The 26,975-nt window shown below is 39.2% G+C and overlaps 4 protein-coding genes across 4 annotated transcripts in view; 2 read left to right on the top strand and 2 right to left on the bottom strand.

The window, feature by feature from the left end:
* Positions 1 to 74: 74 nt before the first annotated feature.
* Positions 75 to 888, bottom strand: LOC125494165 (uncharacterized). The gene is made up of 2 exons (XM_048637755.1): positions 780 to 888; positions 75 to 706 (listed from the first exon to the last, which is right to left on the bottom strand). Exons 1-2 carry the CDS (start codon positions 886 to 888, stop codon positions 75 to 77), a joined length of 741 nt encoding a protein of 246 aa, XP_048493712.1.
* Positions 889 to 3,978: 3,090 nt separating this feature from the next.
* Positions 3,979 to 7,843, top strand: LOC125494174 (A-agglutinin anchorage subunit-like). Its single transcript, XM_048637768.2, has 2 exons — positions 3,979 to 4,568; positions 7,166 to 7,843. Exons 1-2 carry the CDS (start codon positions 4,311 to 4,313, stop codon positions 7,562 to 7,564), a joined length of 657 nt encoding a protein of 218 aa, XP_048493725.1. The 5' UTR covers positions 3,979 to 4,310; the 3' UTR covers positions 7,565 to 7,843.
* A 4,190-nt stretch (positions 7,844 to 12,033) lies between these two features.
* LOC125494163 (uncharacterized) lies at positions 12,034 to 12,609 on the bottom strand. The gene has a single exon (XM_048637754.2). It carries the CDS (start codon positions 12,607 to 12,609, stop codon positions 12,034 to 12,036), a length of 576 nt encoding a protein of 191 aa, XP_048493711.2.
* A 3,112-nt stretch (positions 12,610 to 15,721) lies between these two features.
* Positions 15,722 to 26,975, top strand: part of LOC125494161 (A-agglutinin anchorage subunit-like) — a 29,896-nt gene continuing 18,642 nt past the window's right edge. The window contains exon 1 of the mRNA XM_048637751.2: positions 15,722 to 16,522. Coding sequence (XP_048493708.2) covers positions 16,241 to 16,522 — 282 coding nt within the window. The 5' untranslated portion in view covers positions 15,722 to 16,240. The remainder of the gene's footprint in view (positions 16,523 to 26,975) is intronic.

Here is a 26,975-nt window from a genome sequence, read left to right as displayed (position 1 = left end):
TCACCCAAAAATATGAACATTCAATTAGAACCCAAAAAATATGTTTAAAACCAAGGTTGTTGTTGTTAGTTTGCTTAGGTGGCCTTCCTAGCTCTCTTCTGTGCCTTGGAAGTACTAGTCCCAGTGGCAGCAGCTCTCTTTTGACCTTTATCACCTCTGCCACATGTTCTTGCATTGCGGTCCAGATGCTTGCACTTGCTGCATTTAACAGAGTTGTGCCTCTTGGCCTTCTTTGCTTCATTCACTCCTCTTTTCCTCTGCTTTGGAGGTCTGCCAGCACCTCTCTTCCTGTTTGGAGGGTGAATGTGAGGTAGATTATAATCTGGCCACTGAGAAGAATCAGCCATGGGATGAATGTGGTGACCATAGGTGGCCTTGTAAGCAGCACCCTTATAATAATCAGAAACATACTCAATAGGGTCAATCCTCTGATTGTACATGACCCTCAAGGCATGCTTGCAAGGGATCCCACAACCTTGCCACTTGCCACAGCCACAACTGAGCCTTGCCAAATTGGTTGGAAAATTGACATGCTCATCTGTCACTTCAAACTCTCCTCCTCCACATGGTGTAGCATGACAGAACCTTGATTCCCCACTCCTGGTTTCAAGGACCTTTGTAGCATAATCACTCAACTGCCCTGACTCCATGTCAATGGCATTGTCAAACCTTGCACCGATTATCTTCATGGACCAAACTCTAATGGCTGTGAAATAGAACATAAATATTAGACATGAATAATATAGTAAAAAAAAAATTAACAAAATCATAATGAATACCTTCAAGTAGATTCAGCACAGGTAAATCTCTGTGAGCTTTGGTGCAAGCATTAAAACTTTCAACAAAGTTTTTGGTATTGTGATCACAGGAGATTGTTGTGTCACACATGTACCTAGATCACTGCTCTGATGTGGTGTCTAAGTATGCTGCAGCATCAGCATAAAAGCCATAATCTTCTCCATAGCCTTGTTGAAGACATAGTTGTTGTAGGCATTTGCTGCAATCTAGAACAGCTCATGGAAGGTTGTTCCACTCCAGCCTAAGTTTTTGCAATTCATGTAAAGGTGCTGGCAGCACACCCTCCTACTTTCCTTGGGGAACACTCCATGAACAACAGCTTCAACACCTCTCATCCTATCACTAATGAAGCACCAGTCATCCTTGGTGCACCTTTCCTTCTCAAAGCAAATCTCCAAATTCCTAAAGAAGTATTCCCAAGATTTTAGACTCTCAGTGTCAACTATCCCATAGGCAATAAAAAAAATCTCATTATTACCATCCACACCAAGAGCCGACAGCAAGATCCCCTTATAGTATCCACTCAAATGTGCCCCATCAATGCCTATCAAAGGCCTATAGCCCCTTAAGAATCCTCTGACTTGGGCAGCAAAGGAGAAAAAACAAGCCTTAGCTTGAACCTAGGTGCAACTTGACCTGTGCTCCCTGTCCAACTTATCAAGGAATATGATCCTGGGTTGGTGGCTTTAATAACCTCTGCATACCTAGGCAGCAAGCTATAAGCCTCAGCAAAACCCCCATAGATCTGCTCCTTAGCCATCACCTTCACTTTATAAAATAGTCTTTTCTTCACTATCACCCTAAAACTCTCTTGGGTGATCTTTTGTAAAGCTTCCATTGGAATTTCAGGACTGCTTTTAATCACATCAAGTAGGTGCTTACACGACCAACTTGAAGATATCATGGGCTTCTCCTCCAACCTTCCACATGTTGTTTGTTCCCCCTTGATAGTCTTTATGGCCCAACTTATCTTGTTAGTTAACCTGGAAGCATGTATCCTCCATTCACATGCTTCCATGATACAAGCAGCAGTAAATCTCTTGTTGTCAGCCTTCATAACACAAAGGCCAAACCCCTATCTTGAATGCAAAAGTCTCTCAAAAATTCTAGAAAGACCTCCCTGGTTGGAAAGATCAACCAAGGCTCTAGTACTATACTACCATATGGCTGCTCATTCCATATTTTCCCATTCTTGTACACCTTGTCCATGGTTGATCTTCCATCTAGGTAGTCCTCAAAACCAAGCTGACTGACATCATCATCTAGGAAGTCATGCTCCTCTTCTACCACAAATCACCTAGCACATCATCATCCTCAGATGATTCTTCTTCCTCCCCAACAACAAACTCATCATCATCATTGCTCTCAGCATCTCCAACATCATCACCAAAATCTAGCCCAGATAGTCTTGCTCCTCTTCTACTACCTTTCCTCCCTGTCCCCTGAGGTTTTGGAACATAGCTGCCCTGCTTTTTAGCTGTGGTTTTAGGGACTTTGTAACAAGAGGGCCTAATCCTTTTACCCTTCCCTTGCACTGATGGTGGTGGTGATGTAGGCTGGAAAAGTGGATGTGAAGATGGCTCAGAGGGGGTGGGCTGTGAGGGAGTGGGTTGTGAGGGAGTGGGCTATGATGTGGTGGGCTGTGATGTGGTTGGCTGTGATGTGCGTGGTTGGTTGTGAGGGGGCGGGCTGTGAGGGAGTGGGTGAGAGAGTGTGTTCTGTGGGGGTGGGCTCTTCTTGGGTGGGTAGTGAGGAAATGGGCTGTGAGGGGCTGGTTTGTTGTTTAGGGGCATTCTTCTTCTTGGGCCTTGGTGTGAGTTTTTTCTTCTTGGGTGTTTGGGGCTTAGTTGCTGTTGTCTTCTTCCTAGGTGTTGTTCTTTTTGGGGTCTCCTTTTCTTGAGTGGGTTGTTTAGTGGTGGGTTGTTCTTGGGTTTGAGGCTCAGGTTCTGGTTGAGAAGTGCTAGGGAAGACTTCATAAGCTTTTTGGGTTGAATACACCCACATGTACTCAACCTCATCATTGTCTACTAACAATACAGGAACCTCCACAGCAACACAGAAACCCTTAGCATACAACCTCTCTTCCTCCAATCTCCTCTGCTCCTCCTCTTCCTCTTGTCTCCTAATCTCCTCTTCCCTCTCTTTTTGTAAAATCTCCTGCACTCTCCTAATATTCTCAAGCTTTTCCCTATCTTCCTGATCCTTATTTGCAAGAACAGACCTAAAAACTTGGCAAAGGTCTATAGTCTCCTCTACTCATACCTTAATGGTATCCTTGCTCAAGCCCCACACTCAAACATTCATCAAACCAGATCAGTCCTCAACTCTATTTTCTTCTAAGTCCTAGGGTTTTGAACTAACAACTTAAACAATTTAGGCAAATACACATTTTGCTTTACTGATTCCTTAAGAAAATCCTCAAATAAACCCATCAAATGACACAAATTAGTGTCCTCCACCCTAACATCAAAATCATGGGTACTGTAATGTACCAATAACCACACAACATCCATCCTAATAACAAGATAAACTCCACATCAAACACAAAGTAAACTAAAATTTCAAAAATCTTGAAAAAAAAAAAACAGTTACAATAAAAATCTAACCCTAACATCACACAATAACACAAAACATTATACATGCAACTATCAGATGTTAAACAAGTTTCAAAACACTTTAGAATGAAGAACAGTAAGTAAAATTTCACCTTTTGAAGAATTTGAACCGTCGTTTAATTTTTTTTCAATTCTTCACGATTTCAGAAACTCTTGCTTTTTCTTCACTCTTTTCTTCAAATTTTTGCACTCCAAAACAATCGCACCAGAAAACCTCGCAAATGCGCAAGTACTAAATCAAGATTTTTCTTCAATGCCTCGAGTTTTAGGGTTCCATGGATGACCCATAACAGAGGAAAGAAGTTGATGGGGTGAAATTTTTTCAAACTGAGTTGAAGATGCCTAAAAGGGTATCATTATGGCGCCACAAAATAATGACATTTTTGTAAATAACCACTAATGGAACACTAACGTCCGTTATCTGTAAGGGAATTTAATGTTAATAAACAGTAACTGAGGGTACCGGTTATTTTCAAAAGTGCGAGGGTACCCCGTGAATTTTGTGAAAACTCGGGGGCATTTGGTGAAAAACCCGTAAAAAGAAACAAATGGAGTATTCGTGACTTGTGACAGCTGCAATTAACGAAACAAATAGTAATGAAAATCGACACAAAAATCAATGTGGTTCACTAACAATGCGTAAGCCACATCCACATGCAGAAGAGAAACAATTTTATTCACTTTAACAGAGAGTATCGATTAGTAGGCAACTGGGTTGTTTTAAACAAAAAAAAAAAAAAAAAAAGGACATCATCAGGTGAAAGAAAAAAGGAGCAAGTTTGCGTTTAGTAGGCAACTGCAGTGTGCATATATAAGAATCATCAGCTTCTTCAGTTGCATCTTTCATCATATTCTTCATTTCTTTGGTATTGAAATTCATAGAAATACTTTAAAAAGATGAATGAAACAACGACGACGAAAACAACAGAAGACATGGAAATGGAAACAGAGACATCTCCTTCCAATGCAACAACAACAACAACAACAGAGACATCTCCTTCCAATGCAACAACAACAACAGAGACATCTCCTTCCAATGCAACAACAACAACAACAACAACAACAACAACAACAACAACAGCAGCAGCAGGTGATTTCCTTGCATTGGCTCGTCAACTCATGGAGCAGGACAGGACTACTCAAGCTTTTCAAACGGTACTTTTTCTCTCTCCTCTTTTTCTTGTAATACTTCACTTTTCTTCTACTATTATCAATGCGAAACTATGTTGTTATTTCTTGTTAAACTAATACTATAACTAATCTATTATGTACAAAAGTTAATTTCAACTTGTTCATTTTCTTTAATCTGATTCTGCTGCAAGATTAACTTGTTGTGTCCAAATTTTAAGTTGATGTGGATCTTTTATGAAGGATTATTAGGTTTAGTTCTTTAGTAGGATGTAGTAAGAATCCAGGTTAAAGCAATTTCAAATTTAAGCAAATGAAGGGGATATTTCTTGCGAATTTCGGCGACGGTGTATTAGAGCGCTGTAATTAAGTTTTTTCTGGAATTCTTGATAGTTTCATGATCTTATGTAGATATATAGCCTTAAATTGTGTTAATATTTTGCAGTTGATTTTTTGTGTGTCTATGTTTTTGTGTATTATGGACTTAAATTGTGAGTAGGATAAGCAGCACTGCAGCAGCAGTGACATTGTGGTTCTGGAGAGAATTTATAGGCGGATTTTCATACTCGCAGTTGGTTGTGTGTGTAATCTTTGTGTTCTTGTTCATGATTTTCTTGGAGGTTAGATTTTAGTTTAATGTAAAGCATGTTGAAGAGCCAAGCCTAATGACAATGATTTTGAGCCTTAAATGAATACGAAAAGAATTACGGTTAGACATGTGGATTGTATAGGTTTCTGAATGATTAATGACCAAGTAAATGAGAGAGCAAGAGAGGAAGAGATTGAGGGAGTTTCTGTTTCATCTTCGACTTAATTATTGGACCACTAGTGAATCTTAGTCACAGATAACTGTTATGCCCTTTGATAGTGGTTTGATTCCTTCTCACAGCAATTAGGTTGCTAGATGCCTAGATCAGTGTCTCTTCTGTCTTGAGGCTAGTAAACTAATTTTTTTCTTATATCTTCTCATTATTTATCGGAGTTCAAGATGGAGTATTCGAGTTGTGTGCCTGTGGCATGTACAGGATGACTGCAAAAGAAGGACTCACTAACATATTCAGTGTGTTTGTAGTAATACTTGAATTGTGGAAAAAAAAAATAGTGACATCTTGTTTAATATCAATTTATAAAATATGGTATATAATATCAATATTGTAAGAACCGCTAGTTTTGTGTTCTGCTTTTGAACTGTTCAGTGTTCACTTTGTCTAAGCAATACTGATAATAAGATCCGTAATCTTACGGCCAATCGACCAGATTGGTAACATAGAGTGGATTTTGGTGACATTTGATTTCAGGGTTTTGGAGTGTTTCTGTGCATGGTTCTTTGCTCCATTCAGCATTTAGATGGTGTTAGATTCATAAGTTTCAGTTCTTAAGGGATCAATCTAACTTGATTTACTTCTGTAACCTAGGGTAAGTGTATTTTTAGCTCAGCCAGATGCTTCCCTTCTGGATGAATTAAATGAGGACTGGAATCAGCTAATTTCTAAGATTATGGGTGTATTACATAATAATTCTTTACCTACTAACTGGACTGGTGTTTGGATAGGCATGAAAGTTATTATACTGTTTGCACAGCAAACATGATATACTTTATCGTAGAAGATCAGATCAATGACCTAGTGGCGGATTTAGGGGGTGCCTTTCTGGGCCATGACCCGCCCTATAATCCAAAATTATACTCCCTCCGTCCCAAAATATAGTTCCCATTTCATTTTGCACAGTCTCCAAGACGTACCTTTGACCTACGATATCTTCTATTTCTTATTAGTGAAAAATATAAAAAGTTGATATTAAGAATTTATACATTAAGACGAATCTAACAAGACCCCTCATGAATATGTTTTTTTTGTATACATTAGTAAGATATTTGGTCAAAGTTTTTAAAATTTGACTCCCAAAATAGAAATGGGAACTATATTTTGGGACGGAGGGAGTATCAAATTGATGAAGTGGAGTATCTAAACACAGCCATTTTAGCGCTAGATGGAAGTGTTCGATTTCTTTGAGTCACTAATTTCCATGCTTTCACTTCTCCTCTTAGGTCTAGTGTTCCCCAAGGATGAGCTCTTAAAGAAGTGGGTGAATTTGTGGGGTGCACTCTGCAATCCTTCCATCTCCTAGATGTGGTGCGGACTGCAGTGCTAAATTTGTTTGTGATGCTTAGCATCTGCTGCTCCTCTTTGGACTTTGGAGCTTCGCTGTCTATTGTGGTGTGTTGTAACTTGTAATACCTCTAGAATGCCCAAATTTGAGATTATTCTCATTTGCTCGCAGATCCTATTCTGAATCATTAGGACACATACATTATACATATATGTCTGTCTTCAAAATTGGAAGCAATCTTGAGGTGCACATGCTTTAGGTCCTGTCTGAAGTTAACTGACACAGGAGTTTTTTGTGCTATGAGTGCCCAACAAAAGACAAGGACTTAATCTGTAATATATTCTACTGTGCAATTGACATGAATCAATGTTACTAATGCGCCTGTTTTTTTAAGCTGTAGATATATGATATGACGTGCATTCATCATCCGGTGTGCATTAGATCTGTATAAGCAGAATGATTAAAAATGTAGGTCATACTAATGATCAGTTTGGTCAATTTTTTGTCCCAATTAGGTTGTTATGGGTGTGAGAAGAGAAGGAGGACAGGAGGCTGTCTACGATATCTTGCAACGTGCACGTCACCTATATAGGTCAAGTCTAAAGGCGAGTGCAAGTGCTGAAGCTGATCAACTTGCTTCTTTATTTGCTGACTGTGTAATTGCTGAAGCTCAGCACATAGGAACCCAACCACCATCATCCCCCCTACCATTACGCTCATCATCACCAGCACCACCAAGTGTGTCTGTCTCTGAATCTGATTCTTATGAAAAGTCAATTTTGGCAGAGACAGGAAGAAAGCAAATTGTGCTCGAAGCCTTCTCGGATGGCATTAGTTTCATCTGTTTGCGGTGTGGTGGTCTTGTTCGCATCCATCTTAAAGATGAACATTATACTAACTGGTGTCGGATCTAAGTGCATCTTGAGAATATTTGTTGTGATAATGGTCCTGTTAATAACCATCGTAAAGATAAACATAACGCGAGGCGCTTTGTAAAGCTGATATATACAATGTCAACATAAATTTGTTTGGTTTTTTTTGTAGAAGATGCTATGCTTTGGTTGTATGAGAGAAAAGGATTGCTGCTATATGCTTAGGCGAGGCTGTAGAAGGTGTTAAGTACATTGTTTACAATATTATAGAATTGTGTTTTGTTTCAAGCCAGCTTTGGAATATCTTCAGATTTTCTCACATTCAATGCCTTCATTTGCTCTATACTAATTGCACTTTGCAACTCATAGAGATTCACGGCTTCCAACAGATAATCTAAAATCTTAATGTCTTCATTTATCTAAAATTAATATTTGGAATGTATATGTGGAGATTAATTTGATCAGATTCAATATGACTATGTTAATTCTAATGTAAGAAGCATGATAGATGTACGGTTCCTCTCATGTCATCTTTGTCATATTACCTCACTATTAAGAGCCAACTCTAGTATCCTTTCCCTAACCGATCATATCGTATTACAATAGTAATTCCACATAACAAGTCAAAGTATGTAAGTCCATAGCGTGTAGTCATATTAAATATTGTATATTTGTTTGTGTTCTACAATCATCTCCATCATAAATGTTGTGACGATGCAATTAACAAAACATATACTTAATGGTAACTGACACGAGAATCTACATAGTTCACGAACAATGTATTAGCTACGTCCATAGGAGGAAACGATTTTATTAGGTTTGGAGAGAGTGTAGATGTCAGAATTTGGAAGTAGAGTTAATTATATGGTTTATATAGTATCTTACTAGTTACTAATTAACATAAACAGATGGACCTAAATCCAAAATTATAATAGACTTAATACGAACAATGTATTAGCTACGTCCATAGGAGGAAAAGCGAGCTAAGTTGTGGTTGCTGGTACGTAATTGAGGCCATATTCTTTTCTGTTCAGTTAAATTCAGTTCACTTCGCTTCAAACATTTTCTTATACTTCTTTCGTTTTATATTACTCGCTACGCTTCTCAATTTATAGACTTTTGGGCAATTTTCCGGAGAAGAGCGAGGTAGAGAGAAAAGAAAATGGACCCATGTGAGAGGAGAGAGATGGAGAGAGTTTATTGCCCAAAAAAGAAGTGTAGCAAGTAATGTGAAACTTCCCACAATAGAAAGTGTGTAGCGGATATTATGAAACGGATGAAGTATTCAGTTTTTCCTTAGTTTAATTCAGTTCAATTTTACGAAAAAAGTGAACAAATTTTACGAAGAGAAAATAAACCATATGATAATGAGAGAATTTATTGCGAACCTTGAAACTAATTTGGAACTTTGAAATAACAAAAATGTTGTAATTAATCTGAAGGGAAGAAATTAAAACTGATTTAAAAACTTTTGAGACCAAACCTACAACTTTATAAGTTTAAACTTTTGTTGTTATTAGAATTTTGTTAACTATCTTTATAGCTCGTATTTACTCTACCCCTCGTAGCTTGCCTCGTTGTCGTTTATTTTTTAATTTTTGGTTAGATTGGGTTTATAAAATAATGGGACCATATAAAAAATAGTAAAAGTATTGGGTCAGACCGTCTGACCCAATATGTTTCGTCGGACGAAGCCGCGAGAACGGCGTCGCTGCTCCTTCTTCATCTTCTTCCTCCGCCGCTGCCGCCGCCGCGCGCCGCTGGACAACACTTGAAAACATTCTAGAGGTAAAAACGATGGCTTTCAAGCAAAAAGAGTAATGAACACGAGTATAACTACCTTTGAGAGGACATGGAGATGTTGTCAACAACAAAGGAGAAGAAAACCTTAGCGTTGAAAGAGATCGAGCCATTGAATGATATAGTTTTGTTGTACTTTTTTATTGATCTAACAAAGAAGAAAGAAATCAGTTAAGAGGAATGAAGAAGAAGGAGAAAGTGAGAGGAAAGCAGATTTTTTTTTTTATTTTTTTTTAATATTAGTTAGTTGTTAAATGAAAGAATAATAAAACTAAGAATCCAAGTTACTTTCATTTAGACCTAAGTTACTTTCATTTAGACTTAAGTTACTTTCATTTAGACCTAAGTTATTTTCATTTAGAGGTAACTTACTTTCATTTAGACTAACTGAAAAAAATGAAGACTAACTGAAAACAAATTAAGACTAACTGAAAGAAGATTAAGACTAACTGAAAGAAAATTAAGACTAACTGAAAAAAAATTAAGACTAACTGAAAAAAAAATTAAGAGTAACTGAAAAAAATTGAAACCAACTGAATTTTTTTTGAAACCAACTGAATTTTTTTTGAAACCAACTGAAATTTTTTTTTGAAACCAACTGAAAGTCGTCCGACCAAAGATTATGGTCGGACGAGTCCGACACAATACGTTCTCTAAAAAATATACTGTATATCATAGCAAGTTGGTGGTCCTCAATTCCTCATGACCATTGTAATATAGGTAATCTTTTGGGGTAACTTAAAGGAGATGGTGCAAAGGAGGAAGGAGTAATCATTTTCTAATAAGTAACCCGTTACTTAATTCCTACTCCTTCTTTTTTTTTGAGAATTTATAACTTTGACTATTGTTTATTATACAAGAAACATTATAGGAATTAATAATGAAATTATAAGATATATTTAATAATATTTTATTATGAATTTTCACAAGATAAATCAATCTGCAGAATAATATATTAGTGGAAAAAAAAATGTAATTTGACTGGAGATGGAGTCGTTGTAGCTTATTGCATCTAGCCTTGTTACACCCCAGGATGATCTCCTTTTCCATATGGTCGTGTGTGGCGAAAGATAAGATGAAATATTTGTTAATAAAGATAATACCATATTTTTAGGAGCATATATATCAAATGGCGAAATTGGATTAACTCCTACCTAATGTCTGCTTCTGCATCAATCTTAATAAACGGCTCCTCCACCAAACCGTTTAAATTGTAAAGGGGCCTCCGTCAAGGGGACCCCTTCTCACCGTTCTTGTTCATGTTAGTCGTTGGAGTACTCAACCTTCTATGGCGCTTTGGAATGGAATTGAAGTGAGTAAAGGGGGAAATAACGCAGCTACAATATGCCGATGATACCCTTAGTCGTTGGAGTACTCAACTCTTCTTTTGATTTCTGGCAATTATATTAGGACTCAATGAGTATCAATGTAATTATAAAGAGTTGATACATTAAACGTACATATTGAGATGAATCTAAAAATTACTATCTCTGTTTCTTTTTTATCCACACACTTTTCTTTTTGGTGTATTTCTTTTTAATCCATGCACTTTTCTTTTTGGTGTGTTTCTATTTAATCTACACACTGTTGTTTTTCTATTCATGGTAACATGTCTCATCTATTTTGTCCTCTTTTTCCACCATGTCATCTGCTTTTTAATATTTTAATTTACTTTTCAATTTTTCTCTTCACATTTTTAGTTTCTTTCTCCACCTCTTCAATTTCTCTCTTTCATACTTTTGTACTCCCTCTTTGATCATCTCCTTGAGTAAAGTGAGTAAATTAAAAAAGAATGGGTACCCTCGCACTTTTGAAATACACCGGATACCCCTCAGTTTTAGCATAATACACCCAAATGCCCCTACTGTCAACCATCCATTAGTCCTCTGTTAGAGCAAAATGTAATTCACGAGGTACCCTTAAAACAAAACTTATTTCACCAGGTATGTTTTCAAATACAACATGGGCTGTAACGGTCAGAATTTGATTGAAAAACTAGCCGTTATGTCTTTTACCTATATATTGTTGATCTCCCTCTTAACATCCTACCTGAACTCTCTTCTTATCATCTCTCTACATTATCCTAATGAGTTCTCTCTAAAAAAACATCTTCCTCAACACAAGAATCTACATACATTAGAGTTTCAAATCGAATGTGTAAATGCGGCAAGAAATTTGCAATTAGAAGTTCTGATTCAAGTTTAAACCCACATCGACTGTACTTTAAGTGTGATGTTTGTGAAACTTTTAGGTGGTGCAAAGGTTGGGTGGAGCAAAGTGGAGGTTTTAAACATGAGGTACATAGTATGGGAAACGCAGAGGATGAGAATATGCAAGAAGAATTGAAGCATTTGAAGAAGAAAATTAAAGAACAAAAGAAGTTAGTTAGACTTATAATTAAATTAGGTTTACTTATGTTTGTATTGCTCCTCTTTATAATTTGGAAGTAAGTTATGTAATTCAAGCCACAAGATTTGGAAAAAAAAAGTTGTTATTCATAATAATCATTGTAGCATCATATGTATCCACAACCAAAAAGTAATGTAATGTTATCTTCATTTACAAAAACTGACTTCACTAAAAATATCAAGAAACGGAGGTTAATCATTGTTTCTTTACAAAAACTAAAATCACTTAATCACCCAAAAATATGAACATTCAATTAGAACCCAAAAAATATGTTTAAAACCAAGGTTGTTGTTGTTAGTTTGCTAGGTGGCCTTCCTAGCTCTCTTCTGTGCCTTGGAAGTACTAGTCCCAGTGGCAGCAGCTCTCTTTTGACCTTTATCACCTCTGCCACATGTTCTTGCATTGTGGTCCAGATGCTTGCACTTGCTGCATTTAACAGAGTTGTGCCTCTTGGCCTTCTTTGCTTCATTCACTCCTCTTTTCCTCTGCTTTGGAGGTCTGCCAGCACCTCTCTTCCTGTTTGGAGGGTGAATGTGAGGTAGATTATAATCTGGCCACTGAGAAGAATCAGCCATGGGATGAATGTGGTGACCATAGGTGGCCTTGTAAGCAGCACCCTTATAATAATCAGAAACATACTCAATAGGGTCAATCCTCTGATTGTACATGACCCTCAAGGCATGCTTGCAAGGGATCCCACAACCTTGCCACTTGCCACAGCCACAACTGAGCCTTGCCAAATTGGTTGGAAAATTGACATGCTCATCTGTCACTTCAAACTCTCCTCCTCCACATGGTGTAGCATGACAGAACCTTGATTCCCCACTCCTGGTTTCAAGGACCTTTGTAGCATAATCACTCAACTGCCCTGACTCCATGTCAATGGCATTGTAAACCTTGCACCGATTATCTTCATGGACCAAACTCTAATGGCTGTGAAATAGAACATAAATATTAGACATGAATAATATAGTAAAAAAAAATTAACAAAATCATAATGAATACCTTCAAGTAGATAAATCTCTGTGAGCTTTGGTGCAAGCATTAAAACATTCAACAAAGTTTTTGGTATTGTGATCACAGGAGATTGTTGTGTCACACATGTACCTAGATCACTGCTCTGATGTGGTGTCTAAGTATGCTGCAGCATCAACATCAAAAGCCATAATCTTCTCCATAGCCTTGTTGAAGACATAGTTGTTGTAGGCATTTGCTGCAATCTAGAACAGCTCATGGAAGGTTGTTCCACTCCAGCCTAAGTTTTTGCAATTCATGTAAAGGTGCTGGCAGCACACCCTCCTACTTTCCTTGGGGAACACTCCATGAACAACAGCTTCAACACCTCTCATCCTATCACTAATGAAGCACAGTCATCCTTGGTGCACCTTTCCTTCTCAAAGCAAATCTTCAAATTCCTAAAGAAGTATTCCCAAGATTTTAGACTCTCAGTGTCAACTATCCCATAGGCAATAAAAAAAAATCTCATTATTACCATCCACACCAAGAGCCGACAGCAAGATCCCCTTATAGTATCCACTCAAATGTGCCCATCAATGCCTATCAAAGGCCTATAGCCCCTTAAGAATCCTCTGACTTGGGCAGCAAAGGAGAAAAAACAAGCCTTAGCTTGAACCTAGGTGCAACCTGACCTGTGCTCCCTGTCCAACTTATCAAGGAATATGATCCTGGGTTGGTGGCTTTAATAACCTCTGCATACCTAGGCAACAAGCTATAAGCCTCAGCAAAACCCCCATAGATCTGCTCCTTGGCCATCACCTTCACTTTATAAAATAGTCTTTTCTTCACTATCACCCTAAAACTCTCTTGGGTGATTTTGTAAAGCTTCCATTGGAATTTCAGGACTGCTTTTAATCACATCAAGTAGGTGCTTACACGACCAACTTGAAGATATCATGGGCTTCTCCTCCAACCTTCCACAGGTTGTGTGTTCCCCCAGTCTTTATGCCAACTTATCTTGTTAGTTAACCTGGAAGCATGTATCCTCCATTCACATGCTTCCATGATACAAGCAGCAGTAAATCTCTTGTTGTCAGCCTTCATAACACAAAGCGCAAACCCCTATCTTGAATGCAAAAGTCTCTCAAAAATTCTAGAAAGACCTCCCTGGTTGGAAAGATCAACCAAGGCTCTAGTACTATACTACCATATGGCTGCTCATTCCATATTTTCCCATTCTTGTACACCTTGTCCATGGTTGATCTTCCATCTAGGTAGTCCTCAAAACCAAGCTGACTGACATCATCATCTAGGAGGTCATGCTCCTCTTCTACCACAAATCACCTAGCACATCATCATCCTCAGATGATTCTTCTTCCTCCCCAACAACAAACTCATCATCATCACTGCTCTCAGCATCTCCAACATCATCACCAAAATCTAGCCCAGATAGTCTTGCTCCTCTTCTACTACCTTTCCTCCCTGTCCCCTGAGGTTTTGGAACATAGCTGCCCTGCTTTTTAGCTGTGGTTTTAGGGACTTTGTAACAAGAGGGCCTAATCCTTTTACCCTTCCCTTGCACTGATGGTGGTGGTGATGTAGGCTGGAAAAGTGGAGGTGAAGATGGCTCAGAGGGGGTGGGCTGTGAGGGAGTGGGTTGTGAGGGAGTGGGCTATGATGTGGTGGGCTGTGATGTGGTTGGCTGTGATGTGGTTGGCTGTGAGGGGGCGGGCTGTGAGGGAGTGTGTTCTGTGGGGGTGGGCTCTTCTTGGGTGGGTAGTGAGGAAATGGGCTGTGAGGGGCTGGTTTGTTGTTTAGGGGAATTCTTCTTCTTGGGCCTTGGTGTGAGTTTTTTCTTCTTGGGGTTTGGGGCTTAGTTGCTGTTGTCTTCTTCCTAGGTGTTGTTCTTTTTGGGGTCTCCTTTTCTTGGGTGGGTTGTTTAGTGGTGGGTTGTTCTTGGGTTTGAGGCTCAGGTTCTGGTTGAGAAGTGCTAGGGAAGACTTCATAAGCTTTTTGGGTTGAATACACCCACATGTACTCAACCTCATCATTGTCTACTAACAATACAGGAACCTCCACAGAAACAAGAACCCTTAGCATACAACTCTTTCTCCCAATCTCCTCTGCTCCTCCTCTTCCTCTTGTCTCCTAATCTCCTCTTGTCTCCTAATCTCCTCTTCCCTCTCTTTTTGTAAAATCTCCTGCACTCTCCTAATATTCTCAAGCTTTTCCCTATCTTCCTGATCCTTATTTGCAAGAACAGACCTAAAAACTTGGCAAGGGTCTATAGTCTCCTCTACTCATACCTCAATGGATCCTTGCTCAAGCCCACACTCAAACATTCATCAAACCAGATCAGTCCTCAACTCTATTTTCTTCTAAGTCCTAGGTTTTGAACTAAAACTTAAACAATTTAGGCAAATACACATTTTGCTTTACTGATTCCTTAAGAAAATCCTCAAATAAACCATCAAATGACACAAATTAGTGTCGTCCACCCTAACATCAAAATCATGGGTACTGTAATGTACCAATAACCACACAACAGCCATCCTAATAACAAGATAAACTCCACATCAAACACAAAGTAAACTAAAATTTCAAAAATCTTGAAAAAAAAAACAGTTACAATAAAAATCTAACCCTAACATCACACAATAACACAAAACATTATACATGCAACTATCAGATGTTAAACAAGTTTCAAAACACTTTAGAATGAAGAACAGTAAGTAAAATTTCACCTTTTGAAGAATTTGAACCGTCGTTTAATTTTTTTTCAATTCTTCACGATTTCAGAAACTCTTGCTTTTTCTTCACTCTTTTCTTCAAATTTTTGCACTCCAAAACAATCGCAACAAAAAACCTCGCAAATGAGCAAGTACTAAATCAAGATTTTTCTTCAATGCCTCGAGTTTTAGGATTCCATGGATGACCCATAACAAAGGAAAGAAGTTGATGGGGTGAAATTTTTTCAAACTGAGTTGAAGATGCCTAAAAGGGGTATCATTATGGCGCCACAAAATAATGACATTTTTGTAAATAACCACTAATGGAACACTAACGTCCGTTATCTATAAGGGAATTTAATGTTAATAAACAGTAACTGAGGGGTACTCGGTATATTTTCAAAAGTGCGAGGGTACCCCGTGAATTTTGTGAAAACTCGGGGGGCATTTGGTGAAAAACCCGTAAAAAGAAACAAATGGAGTATGTCGTGACTTGTGACAGCTGCAATTAACGAAACAAATAGTAATGAAAATCGACACAAAAATCAATGTGGTTCACTAACAATGCGTAAGCCACATCCACATGCAGAAGAGAAACAATTTTATTCACTTTAACAGAGAGTATCGATTAGTAGGCAACTGGGTTGTTTTAAACAAAAAAAAAAAAAGAAAAGGACATCATCAGGTGAAATAAAAGAAGAGCAAGTTTGCGCTTAGTAGGCAACTGCAGTGTGCATATATAAGAATCATCAGCTTCTTCAGTTGCATCTTTCATCTTATTCTTCATTTCTTTGGTATTGAAATTCATAGAAATACTTAAAAGATGAATGAAACAACGACGACGAAAACAACAGAAGACATGGAAATGGAAATAACAGAGACATCTCCTTCCAATGCAGCAGCAGCAGCAACAACAACAACAACAACAACAACAACAGAGACATCTCCTTCCAATGCAAACACAACAGAGACATCTCCTTCCAATGCAACAACAACAACAACAACAAAAACAACAACAACAACAACAACAGCAGCAGCAGGTGATTTCCTTGCATTGGCTCGTCAACTCATGGAGCAGGACAGGACTACTCAAGCTTTTCAAACGGTACTTTTTCTCTCTCCTCTTTTTCTTGTAATACTTCACTTTTCTTCTACTATTATCAATGCGAAATGTTATGTCCTAAAAATTTCCTAAGCTGAACCTGCAGGTTATGCATCTGTCCCAGCTAGGGATTATCAGGTAGCAGCTACAGCAAGCAGAGACGAAGGGAGTTGAATAAATTCAGTTGAAAGAGCATTGGTACTGATCAAGACCAAGTCAAAACAAGTAGCGTTACGCCAAAGAAATAGGAGGAAGTGGTTAACCAGCTGAAGAAGAGATCTCCCTAGATTCTAGGAGTTGTGGCACTTTCGTAGGGAAGTTAGTTATGCAACGTTCAAATAAGGAGTAACGTTACACATTTGTATTAGTATAAATAGAAGGGAATAACACTCTGTACAACACAAGTCTTCACATTACATTCCCTTACATTCTTCCTCTCTTCTACATTTACAATATTCTCAAGTGTATTTAGTACAAGCTCTAAGCTGCTAGCTGCTAACTATAAGTTGTAATCTTCTCGAATAGTGGATTGGTGGACTCAATTCCACCCGCGGTTTTTACCCTCTTCCTGGGGTTTTCCGCGTCACCATTTCTTGGTGTCTTTGCCTTTGCTTTGCATTCTCTTTCAATTCCGTAGCTAGTATCTTTTGTTGTTTGTAGCTGTATCTCCATTAGCTGTAGATCCTCAGCTAAGTTCTGCCTGATCAGAATTTGCCAAATTCTGATCAGGCAGAACTTAGCTGAGGATCTACAGCTAATGGAGATGCAGCTACGAACAACAAAAGATGCTAGCTACGAAAATAAACAAAGGCAGAAAAGAACAAGACACCAAGAAATGGTGACGCGGAAAACCCCAAGAAAAAGGGTAAAAACCGCGGGTAGCAATGAGGCTACCAATCCACTATGAACTTTGGCCTTGAATTGGCTTCTTTGATAATATGTACAATAGGGTCGTATGTAGAACTGTTCTTAACTAGGGAATAAACTTATTCTATTAGAAGGTAATACTATAGGCTATTTGTACTTGTCTATCTATTACATATAATATAGTAGTTTTGGTATAATGGTTACTAGAAGCATTTGGGGCTCATACGTGGAGTTGGCAACTGAATGAGAATGATGGAGGCATTATCATACTTAGACATCAATAAATAATAGTAGTTGTAATGTATGCTAGGTGGTCATCTTCTGGTGAATAGTCTGCTGCCTTTATATAGTGTTCAATGTCGTTGCCGTTCCTTAGATTATGGGCGGTTTGGCACCTCCGATATACTTGGTCTTTACTCCTTATTCTCCTCAACCGTTTACACCGCAGATTCTAATATCTTGAATTAGTCTTCGACTTGAGGATGTATTGCTTTCTCAATTCGGTCCAACAACGCCTTGGATTCTCCGCAATGGGAACACCATTTCTTCAACAACTCCCACTATTTAAGCTTGCTCAACCCTTGACTCTAACTACCACCGGGATTCCAGCGTAGCGGCTGAATCGTGGCACAACAATAGCCCCCATTTTTCTAATCGAAGCTTATCGTAGATTAGGAAAATAAACTGCAGCTTCGCATCATGTCAATTGCTCTATTCATACCTGCTTGCCAGCTAAACTAGTGTTATGCTTGGTTGCTATACATGGCTTTGTCTTCAGATAGCTTAGCTGTCATCTCCGTGGCTGACACCTTGATTGTCTTTGATAAACCTGCACTTAGCTTAGGTGGCTTCAAAAGCATTCAATATGTAACATACAGCTTGAGAACAATTTCGAGTAATTCTTTGAAAACTTATGATAATACTTTGACAACTTGAGATAGTACTTTGAAAACTTAGGATGTACAATAAACTTAAGATATACAATACTATGGTAGCTAGCATTTCAACAGCTATTGCCTTGCTTTTGTGCTTTTCAGCGCTTCTCATAGCTTGGTTGGCTCGCAACAGGTTGCGGGTAGCCATTAACATTTGAAACTTTAGACAATTCATACAATTGTAGCTAGCTAGATGACTATCTAGCTGGCTGGCTAGCTAGCACCAACGCTTAGGTCCTGACGCTCTGGTCCTTTAGAAGTAACTTTGTATCTATAACTCAAGAGGACTTGTGTGTTAGTTTCATGCACCAATCATCCATTGAATTCACGTTTATGTTGTATTGCGTCTTTGCACGTTGTCCTTAGCTTATCTTCGTTTGCTTAAGTTGATCTGACTCTTTGAACTTTGCTTTTGATCTTTGGATCCTTTGAACTTTTGACTTTTGATTTTAAGAAACATCTCTTTTGTATGCACGTTCATATTTGCTAGCTTTGGTGATGTTCTTACTTGGTGTACTCGAGTTTTCCTTTGGTTGGGCCCGTTTCCTTGGTGCTACGACCATATAGCTAAACTCAGGTACTTCGACCTTTAGCTTGTGACTAGGTGCTTCGACCTTTATCTTGGCTAGGCGCTTCGACCTTTAGCTTGCGACTAGGTGTTGTGACCTCCTTTGCGTTATCTGGCACCTGGGCCTTTAGTTATTTGTCAATTTGAACTTAGGGTATTCTAGTGTTAGGACCACCTTTGAGTAGCTGGCGACAGACAGGACCCTTATGTAAGCTGGCGTCATGGGCACATATGTAAGCTGGCGTCAATGCCGCATTCGCAAGCTGGCGTCAGGGCCGTTTGCAAGCGGTGGCGTCAGGGCCGTTTGCAAACTGACGCTAGACCTATTGTAAGTTACCATACAACGATTTCACCTTGTTATAACTTGGTGAAGATATAATGTCATAGAATATAAAGCAAGTATGCATATCTTTGTACAAGTAGACACGTCGAGAGTTTAATCATGTGTGTCCTAACTTAGGTGAATGAATAGATAAACATAAGTGAACATTGATGTGCACATTAAGCTTAGAAGTCTTGGTAAATGTTGTATTTTTAAATTTGGGAGTATATACCTTTGCAGGTTGATATGTTACAATAGTAAACAATGTCTATCAACGCCAACTAGTGTTACTTACTTGATGTGTTGCTCATCATTATGAAGCTTCGTGTGAATCACGTATGGGAACTTTAAGGTAGCAATAGCTAGAAAATCTTAGGCTTGTGCATTACCATAGGTGCTTAGTCATTGGTGGCAAGCTGTCATGCAGCTAACCTCTGGACTTGTAATATGGCGTCTACGACCTGTCATAAGTCTTGGGTAAACTGGAATACGCTGTACTTTTCAAGTTTTAGCTTTATAGGTGGATCATGGCTTTAGGTAACAGCTGACATCTTATCGTGGCAGCTAACATTTGACATTCAACTTGGGACGTTTGATATCTGAACCTCGGTAGATGGCACATCACATCTAAAACATGAAACCTGCTGATTAAACATTTAATACAAGATAGTTAGGCAATTCCCCTTTGGCATATAGTGCATGTTGTAGGACACCTGGTATTTTAACTTGGCAAATTGCTTCTGCATATTTGGCAGCTAGCGTAGCTAGCACCTAACACCTACTACTCGCATCTGCAATCTAGCATCTAGCGTGCGATCCTCTTTATGCTTAACACCAACGGACACATGTATGAGCGGCTCTTGCTTTCTCTAAGGTGCTTTTTGTGAGAAACTCTGTCGTCACAAGATTGTCCTACAATGCATATAATAGTTCGAAGCCTATTCTTGCAACATGTTAGCTACAATTTTGAGAGCGTGATGCGAAAATAAACATTGTTGACATGTTAGCTTTGTAGGTAAAAACTGATGTAGACGGAATAAACAAGAATGCACATGAGAACAATAGTTATCTAGGTGTGTACTTAGCGCTTTGGTCGACTACTTATTATTTACTCAGATTACACATTGCAAGTTCATTGACATCCATAGACTTCATGGTCGCTTTAGATTATGTCACATGTCAATTAAATACTCTACTATCATGAAATGTATGGGTATAACAGGTAAATGCTTTAACTTACACTCATTCTAAAACTTTTCCTCTTATACGTAGTGGCTATTACCTTTGCGATAAGATACGTCACACATCTTGACTTGGTGCTATTTTCGCACAGCTTTAGTTACATTTTTGCATTCTAATATAGTTGCTATGAACTATCTTCACAATGGAGTTGTAATTAATGTTAGATATAAGCAGTAACAACTTAGAAGCTTTTTAATAAAATGATCACGATGAGAAATGCAGGTGTATAGATACTTTATGATGACCATGAGTAACAATAAACAACTGTGTGTCATGTGTGCTACGAGATACGTTTTTCACCGATTTAAAAACATATTTAAACTTCATTTGTAATATAACTTTATCTTACTTGTCGCTGTTGAATATCGAAAGAAAAATCTTGCTGACCTAGCACTCACGATAACCAAGAAGCTATCTGGAATTGGTGAAGTTGACCCACTTCAATCGGAAGCCAGCTTGCCACGTAGGAAGCTATGCAGCATTGATCAGAAGCTATACTGCCACTGAAGAACCTGCACAACTTAGTTAGGAAGTTGCGCTGCTACAAAGAAACCTGCACAACCTAGTTAGGAAGCTACAAGTAATAAACGTGAACCATAGAAGTTGCGGTCGTAGAAAATCCCATAACAATTTTCCTTTAACAATGATCTTTTCATTATACTGTGCGGCTTTTCTATCCAATTTATCTCCGATCGATTGATTAAAGATTTTTGTAAAGTCCTGTGACAAGCTTACAAAGCAAAAGCTATCAAAGAATGTGCGTGTGCAGCCATCACTACTTTTACCTTTGTTTATCTTTTACTCGTGTTCGACACAAAATATTTCCTCGCTGATAGCTTTGACATTCTAATCCGTACTTACCACCTAGCTTTATCTTGGTGGTACTAGGGGCTAGCCTCAATTAAATTATGAATTCTAGCTGAGACTAGATTATCAATTCTAATTGCTTTAGTGGCATTGCTACATTATTGTTGGATTTAAGCCCCTAAGGCATCAACGTGCTTTTAATATTCTACAAATATTTATGAAAAACTTTTTTGGACTCACGGAAAAAAGACATTGTGTTATCACGCTTAAATCACAATTTAAAGCAAGTAATAATAATTAGATTATACTACCTTGCCCCCCTTGTGGCGACTTTAGGACAAAACAAAGTAAAAGTGTTTACTTGTCAAACCTGGTGTTTTTCTAGCTTACGCTTATTAGCTTTGTTGGCAAAAGTGATGTCAGTTAGTCCACAACATAGCAATTTCTAAGTTTTGGAGAAAAGTGGCCACAAAGATTTAATATACATTGGACGAGGGACATCATGCACAAACACGTATTATACATGCACGATTTATTAAGCCATGTATTTGAGACGTTGTATAATAATAGAGTGAAGCAAATGAATTTAGCAACGAAACACGTTAGAAGTTACTTAGCGATTTTAGCTGGCTGCTGGGTTTCTGCTTTGATCTGTTGACATCATGTGTCTTAATAGCCGCATTTGTAAGACCTGTTATAACTCGATCCATCTTTGCTACATCATAGTATATTGATCTCAACTTTGCCGAAGGATTTTTGTACTGCACTCTTTGTTAGTTTACGGAGAAATGATAATAATAGTTTATGCATTAACCATTAAAAGACAAGCTTGGTAATGAACTTTATGGAGATACTAATGAATGCAAGTGTAGGTATTATTAATGTATTATAAGACTATGAGTTGTACTTTGTCATTGCTTGTTGATTATGCCGGGAATTGTATTCACTAGTCACATATTGCATCTAGTAGTAAGTGGATATGTCGACATGTACTTGTGTAGAAAAATTAGTTGAAGTATGCAAATAAGGCTACTGACAATTACGAGGAAACTAAGTACAGGAAGTTACAAATTTATAGAACTAATTCCTTATAAGCAGAGAATAATACGAAGTACATATTCTACATTCTGCAAGGTGTGATATGATAGCTAGATGGGGGAAAATTAAAAGAATGCTTAAGCATGTATTGGAATTATTCTATGCTATCAATAGTAATGATTTATAGCTTACTTGTCATTATTTGTTGCCGTGAACAATTCATTGTGAACCTGGTAAACCCACTGCAACTACCACTTTTCAATACTATTTCCGTGTTATCGTTACTCTTTCCAAATAAGCTGCTTAAGTGACAACATGTCTTCGTTGTCGGCGATCGATGCTTCTAAGTCAGAATTGAATACTTTGACGGAACAATTCGAACTTTGCTATAAGCCCCCAAATGATAATTTTTCTTCTAGCATGGAAGAAAGGAGTAATCAAAACATAAAAATTGGAAATAAAGAACTTTAGTTGCTAGTAATATAAACATGTAGTAAACGCTAGCTGGAGGACTTCTTACATAACAATTGATCAGAATGGTTACATGAGTACTTCATATAAAGCCATTACCAATTATGCTTTGACTATTTTTAATGATTAATTTCCCTGGAGCGGCATTACCATTTAGAAAGCTAAACGTTGTATTCACTCAGCACTTATATTTCAACAAAGCAAAAAGAACTGCTTGTTTTTATAGCATTTATACCCTTTCCGAAATAAAGAAAATTTTATGTGACTAATTACTCATTATTCACACTCTCATATTATTGCTTCATACTGTTTTTATTTTTTTTTTTTTAGAGTAAACCAACACTTCCAAGTTTTAGTGTGTTGCTGAGATAGTGAGATGTATGAAAAATAGCAAATCAACAAGTTAGACTCCACTTATCTTATTTAGTGTTTCGCTTCCGAATGAGGCTTTATAAGCTCCTTTGCTGGAAGTTAATGCACTGACCACGGTGGCATCTAACTCCGCCTCTCCCTTTCTTTTCCTGAAGAACCAAAAATTTCCTAAGCTGAACCTGCAGGTTATGCATCTGTCCCAGCTAGGGATTATCAGGTAGCAGCTACAGCAAGCAGAGACGAAGGGAGTTGAATAAATTCAGTTGAAAGAGCATTGGATACTGATCAAGACCAAGTCAAAACAAGTAGCGTTACGCCAAAGAAATAGGAGGAAGTGGTTAACCAGCTGAAGAAGAGATCTCCCTAGATTCTAGGAGTTGTGGCACTTTCGTAGGGAAGTTAGTTATGCAACGTTCAAATAAGGAGTAACGTTCACATTTGTATTAGTATAAATAGAAGGGAATAACACTCTGTACAACACAAGTCTTCACATTACATTCCCTTACATTCTTCTCTCTTCTACATTTACAATATTCTCAAGTGTATTTAGTACAAGCTCTAAGCTGCTAGCTGCTAACTATAAGTTGTAATCTTCTCGAATAGTGGATTGGTGGACTCAATTCCACCCGCGGTTTTTACCCTCTTCCTGGGGTTTTCCGCGTCACCATTTCTTGGTGTCTTTGCCTTTGCTTTGCATTCTCTTTCAATTCCGTAGCTAGTATCTTTTGTTGTTTGTAGCTGTATCTCCATTAGCTGTAGATCCTCAGCTAAGTTCTGCCTGATCAGAATTTGGCATAAACAGTTTGGCGCCCACCGTGGGGCTCTACAGCTAAACTCTCATCAAAATCCCAAAAAAGAAACACTTCAACCCAACTTTGAAATGGCTGACGATTCTGCTGAAGCAATGAAAGCGGCTTTGCTGAAGGCTCAAGAGGACCTTCACCGCACTCAATCTGAGGCCCAGCAGACCATTGACAGCCTCAGAAAAGAATTGGATTCTGTCAAAAGTAACAAAACTCCTAAACAGCGTATCCGGAACGTAATTCCTAAGGTGCTTGATCTCGAAGATTCCGAGGCCAGTGAAGGTGAAGACGGAGCAGCTAGGTCCGACGATGAAGCAGATGAAGCTGATCCCGCAGCTAAGAAAATGGCGCTCCTAGAATCTCAGAACAGGAAATACTTCGCATGCTGACGAAGCTGCCTGGAGCACCTACCCCTGTGGCTGAAGAATCTCCTGATGGCTACGCCCAATCCCCTTCGTGGAAGAAATCGCAAGAGCCAGGATTCCCAAAAAGATCAACGTAACCCAGCCTCACAAGCTGTATGATGGAGCTGCGGATCCCTATGACCATGTGGCTCAATATAAACAGAAGATGTGGACTCTGTCCATTCCTGAGCATCTGCTAGAAGCCACCATGTGCAAGTCCTTCGGGGCTACCCTATCTGGACCCGCTTTACAATGGCTGATAAGTCTTAAGCCAGGTAGCATCCAAAATTTTGCTGCTTTAATTAACAAGTTTTATATGCAGTTTGCAAGCAGCAGAGTCCTAGAGAAGCACACCGGCGACTTGTATCGCATCACCCAGAAAGCCAATGAAGCTGTGAGGCAGTACCTGGATCGATTCAACAAGGAAATGATCTCTGTCAAGAACCTGGATGTTCCCACAGCTATCGAAGCATTCAGGAGAGGACTAACCTATAAATCTAGATTGTATTATGAATTGACCAGGTACCCATGTGGCACATTCGAAGAGGTCAGGGCCAGAGCTATGGCTGAGATACGTGTCGAGGAGGACGAGGCATCCAGGTACGTGAGCGAGCCTAGCTACGATCGGAAATCCCAGAACCAGAAGAAGACTGATTGGCGCCATCAGCCATATCAGAAGCGCGAAAGTAATAACGTAGCCAGCAAGGCCACAGGTAAACCATCTAACAACGATTACCCTTCCATTGCTTCCTACTGTTTTAACGTGGATGCAGGAGGCGTAGTAAACGCACTAGAAAAGCTGGGAACCACAGTTAGGTGGCCTCGCAAAAGCGACAGACCAGACAGCGAGAAGGACACCACCAAGTGGTGTAGCTACCATGGCGACCATGGCCATCGAACAGAAGAATGCAATGCTCTCAAAAAGGAGGTGGCATGGCTGCTCAAGAAGGGCTATCTCGAGCACTTGATGGGGAAGAAGGGGCAGCAAGAAGATAAAGCTGGCCCCAGCCAGCAACAGCCTCATCCGCCACCTGAGCCCCTGCACGATAAGGTAATCAATTCTATCTCTGGAGGTTCGAAAATATGTGGACTAACATACTCTGCAGCCAAGAGATTTGCTCGAGAAGGTTCCAAAATGCACCTAGCCCGCTGAGGAGTGCTGAAGAGAAAAAGCTCAGAAGCATGACCATCAGCTTCGACGAAGAAGATGGAGATGAGGAAGCGATAATCATGACGGCCTCGTCGTATCTCTCACCGTCAGCAATTGCCTCATGAAGCGAGTCTTGATAGACAATGGCAGCTCAGCTAATATCATTTTCAAAAGTGCTCTAGAAAGCATGGGGCTGCAGGAAGCTGATATCCTCAGGAAAGCAACCGTTCTGTTCGGGTTCAATGGCGAGCCAGCTACAACGCTCGGAGAATCGTATTGCCCACTTATGCAAAAGGAGTCAACCTCCAAACCAGGTTCAATGTGGAGATTGTCCCTCAGCATACAACATCATAATGGGGACACCATGGATCCACAAAATGCGAGCTGTACCTTCAACCTATCACCAGACTATTAATTCCCTACCAAGTGGGGAGTGCAAGAAATCAGGGGCGATCGCAAGCTGGCTAGGGAATGCTATAGCATATCTCTAAAAGCAAAAAAGGAATCTATCTAGCAATTACAGCAAGGTCCAGCGCCAGCCAAGCCAACAGATCAAGATGTAGATGAAGTGGCGTTGGACCCAGCAAAGCCAGAGCAGACCGTGCAGATTGGGGCATCCCTGCCAGCTGAGGAAAAGCAGCGGATTATTGAATTCTTAAAGAAAAATGTAAGCTGTTTTGCGTGGAGCCATGAAGATATGGTAGGCATTGAGCCTGACATCATCACCCATAAGCTAAACGTCGATCCTAACTCAAAGCCTGTGAAGCAGAAAAGAAGGAAGTTTGCTCCAGAAAGAAATATGATAGTCAACGAGGAGGTAGACAAGCTGCTCAAAGCTGGCAAAATCCGAGAAGTCAAATATCCCGACTGGCTAGCTAACGTGGTGTTGTTGGAAAGAAAAATGGCAAATGGGGGTGTGCATCGATTTTACAGATCTCAATAAGGCATGCCCCAAAGATCCATTCCCGCTGCCACATATTGATGCATTGGTGGACGCTACAGCTGGCCATGAAAGGCTAACGTTCCTAGATGCATACTCAGGTACAATCAGATACTAATGGATCCTGCAGACCAAGAAAAGACCGCCTTCATGACTGAAAGAGGCATCTATTGCTACAAGGTAATGCCCTTTGGGCTAAAAAATGCGGGTGCCACCTACCAGCGGCTAGTCAACAAGATGTTCGAGAAGCAGCTGGGGACACGATGGAAGTCTATATAGATGACATGCTGGTCAAAACAAAGAAAGCAGAGGATCATGTGGACCACCTGCAGGAAACCTTTGAAGTCTTAAAGAAGTATGGGATGAAACTCAATCCTAGCAAGTGTTCCTTCGGTGTCCCAGCAGGCAAGTTCTTGGCTACATAGTCACCCAGCGAGGAATAGAAGCCAATCCCAGCCAAGTGCAAGCACTAATCAATATTCAGTCACCACGGAACCTGAAAGAGGTCCAGAAGCTAACAGGAAGGGTAGCTGCATT

The sequence above is a fragment of the Beta vulgaris genome, chromosome 1, assembly GCF_026745355.1.
Source record: "Beta vulgaris subsp. vulgaris cultivar EL10 chromosome 1, EL10.2, whole genome shotgun sequence".
NCBI lineage: Eukaryota > Viridiplantae > Streptophyta > Magnoliopsida > Caryophyllales > Amaranthaceae > Beta > Beta vulgaris.
The sequence above is the reverse complement of the archived record's forward strand: the minus strand, read 5'-3'. Positions and strand labels throughout refer to the sequence as shown.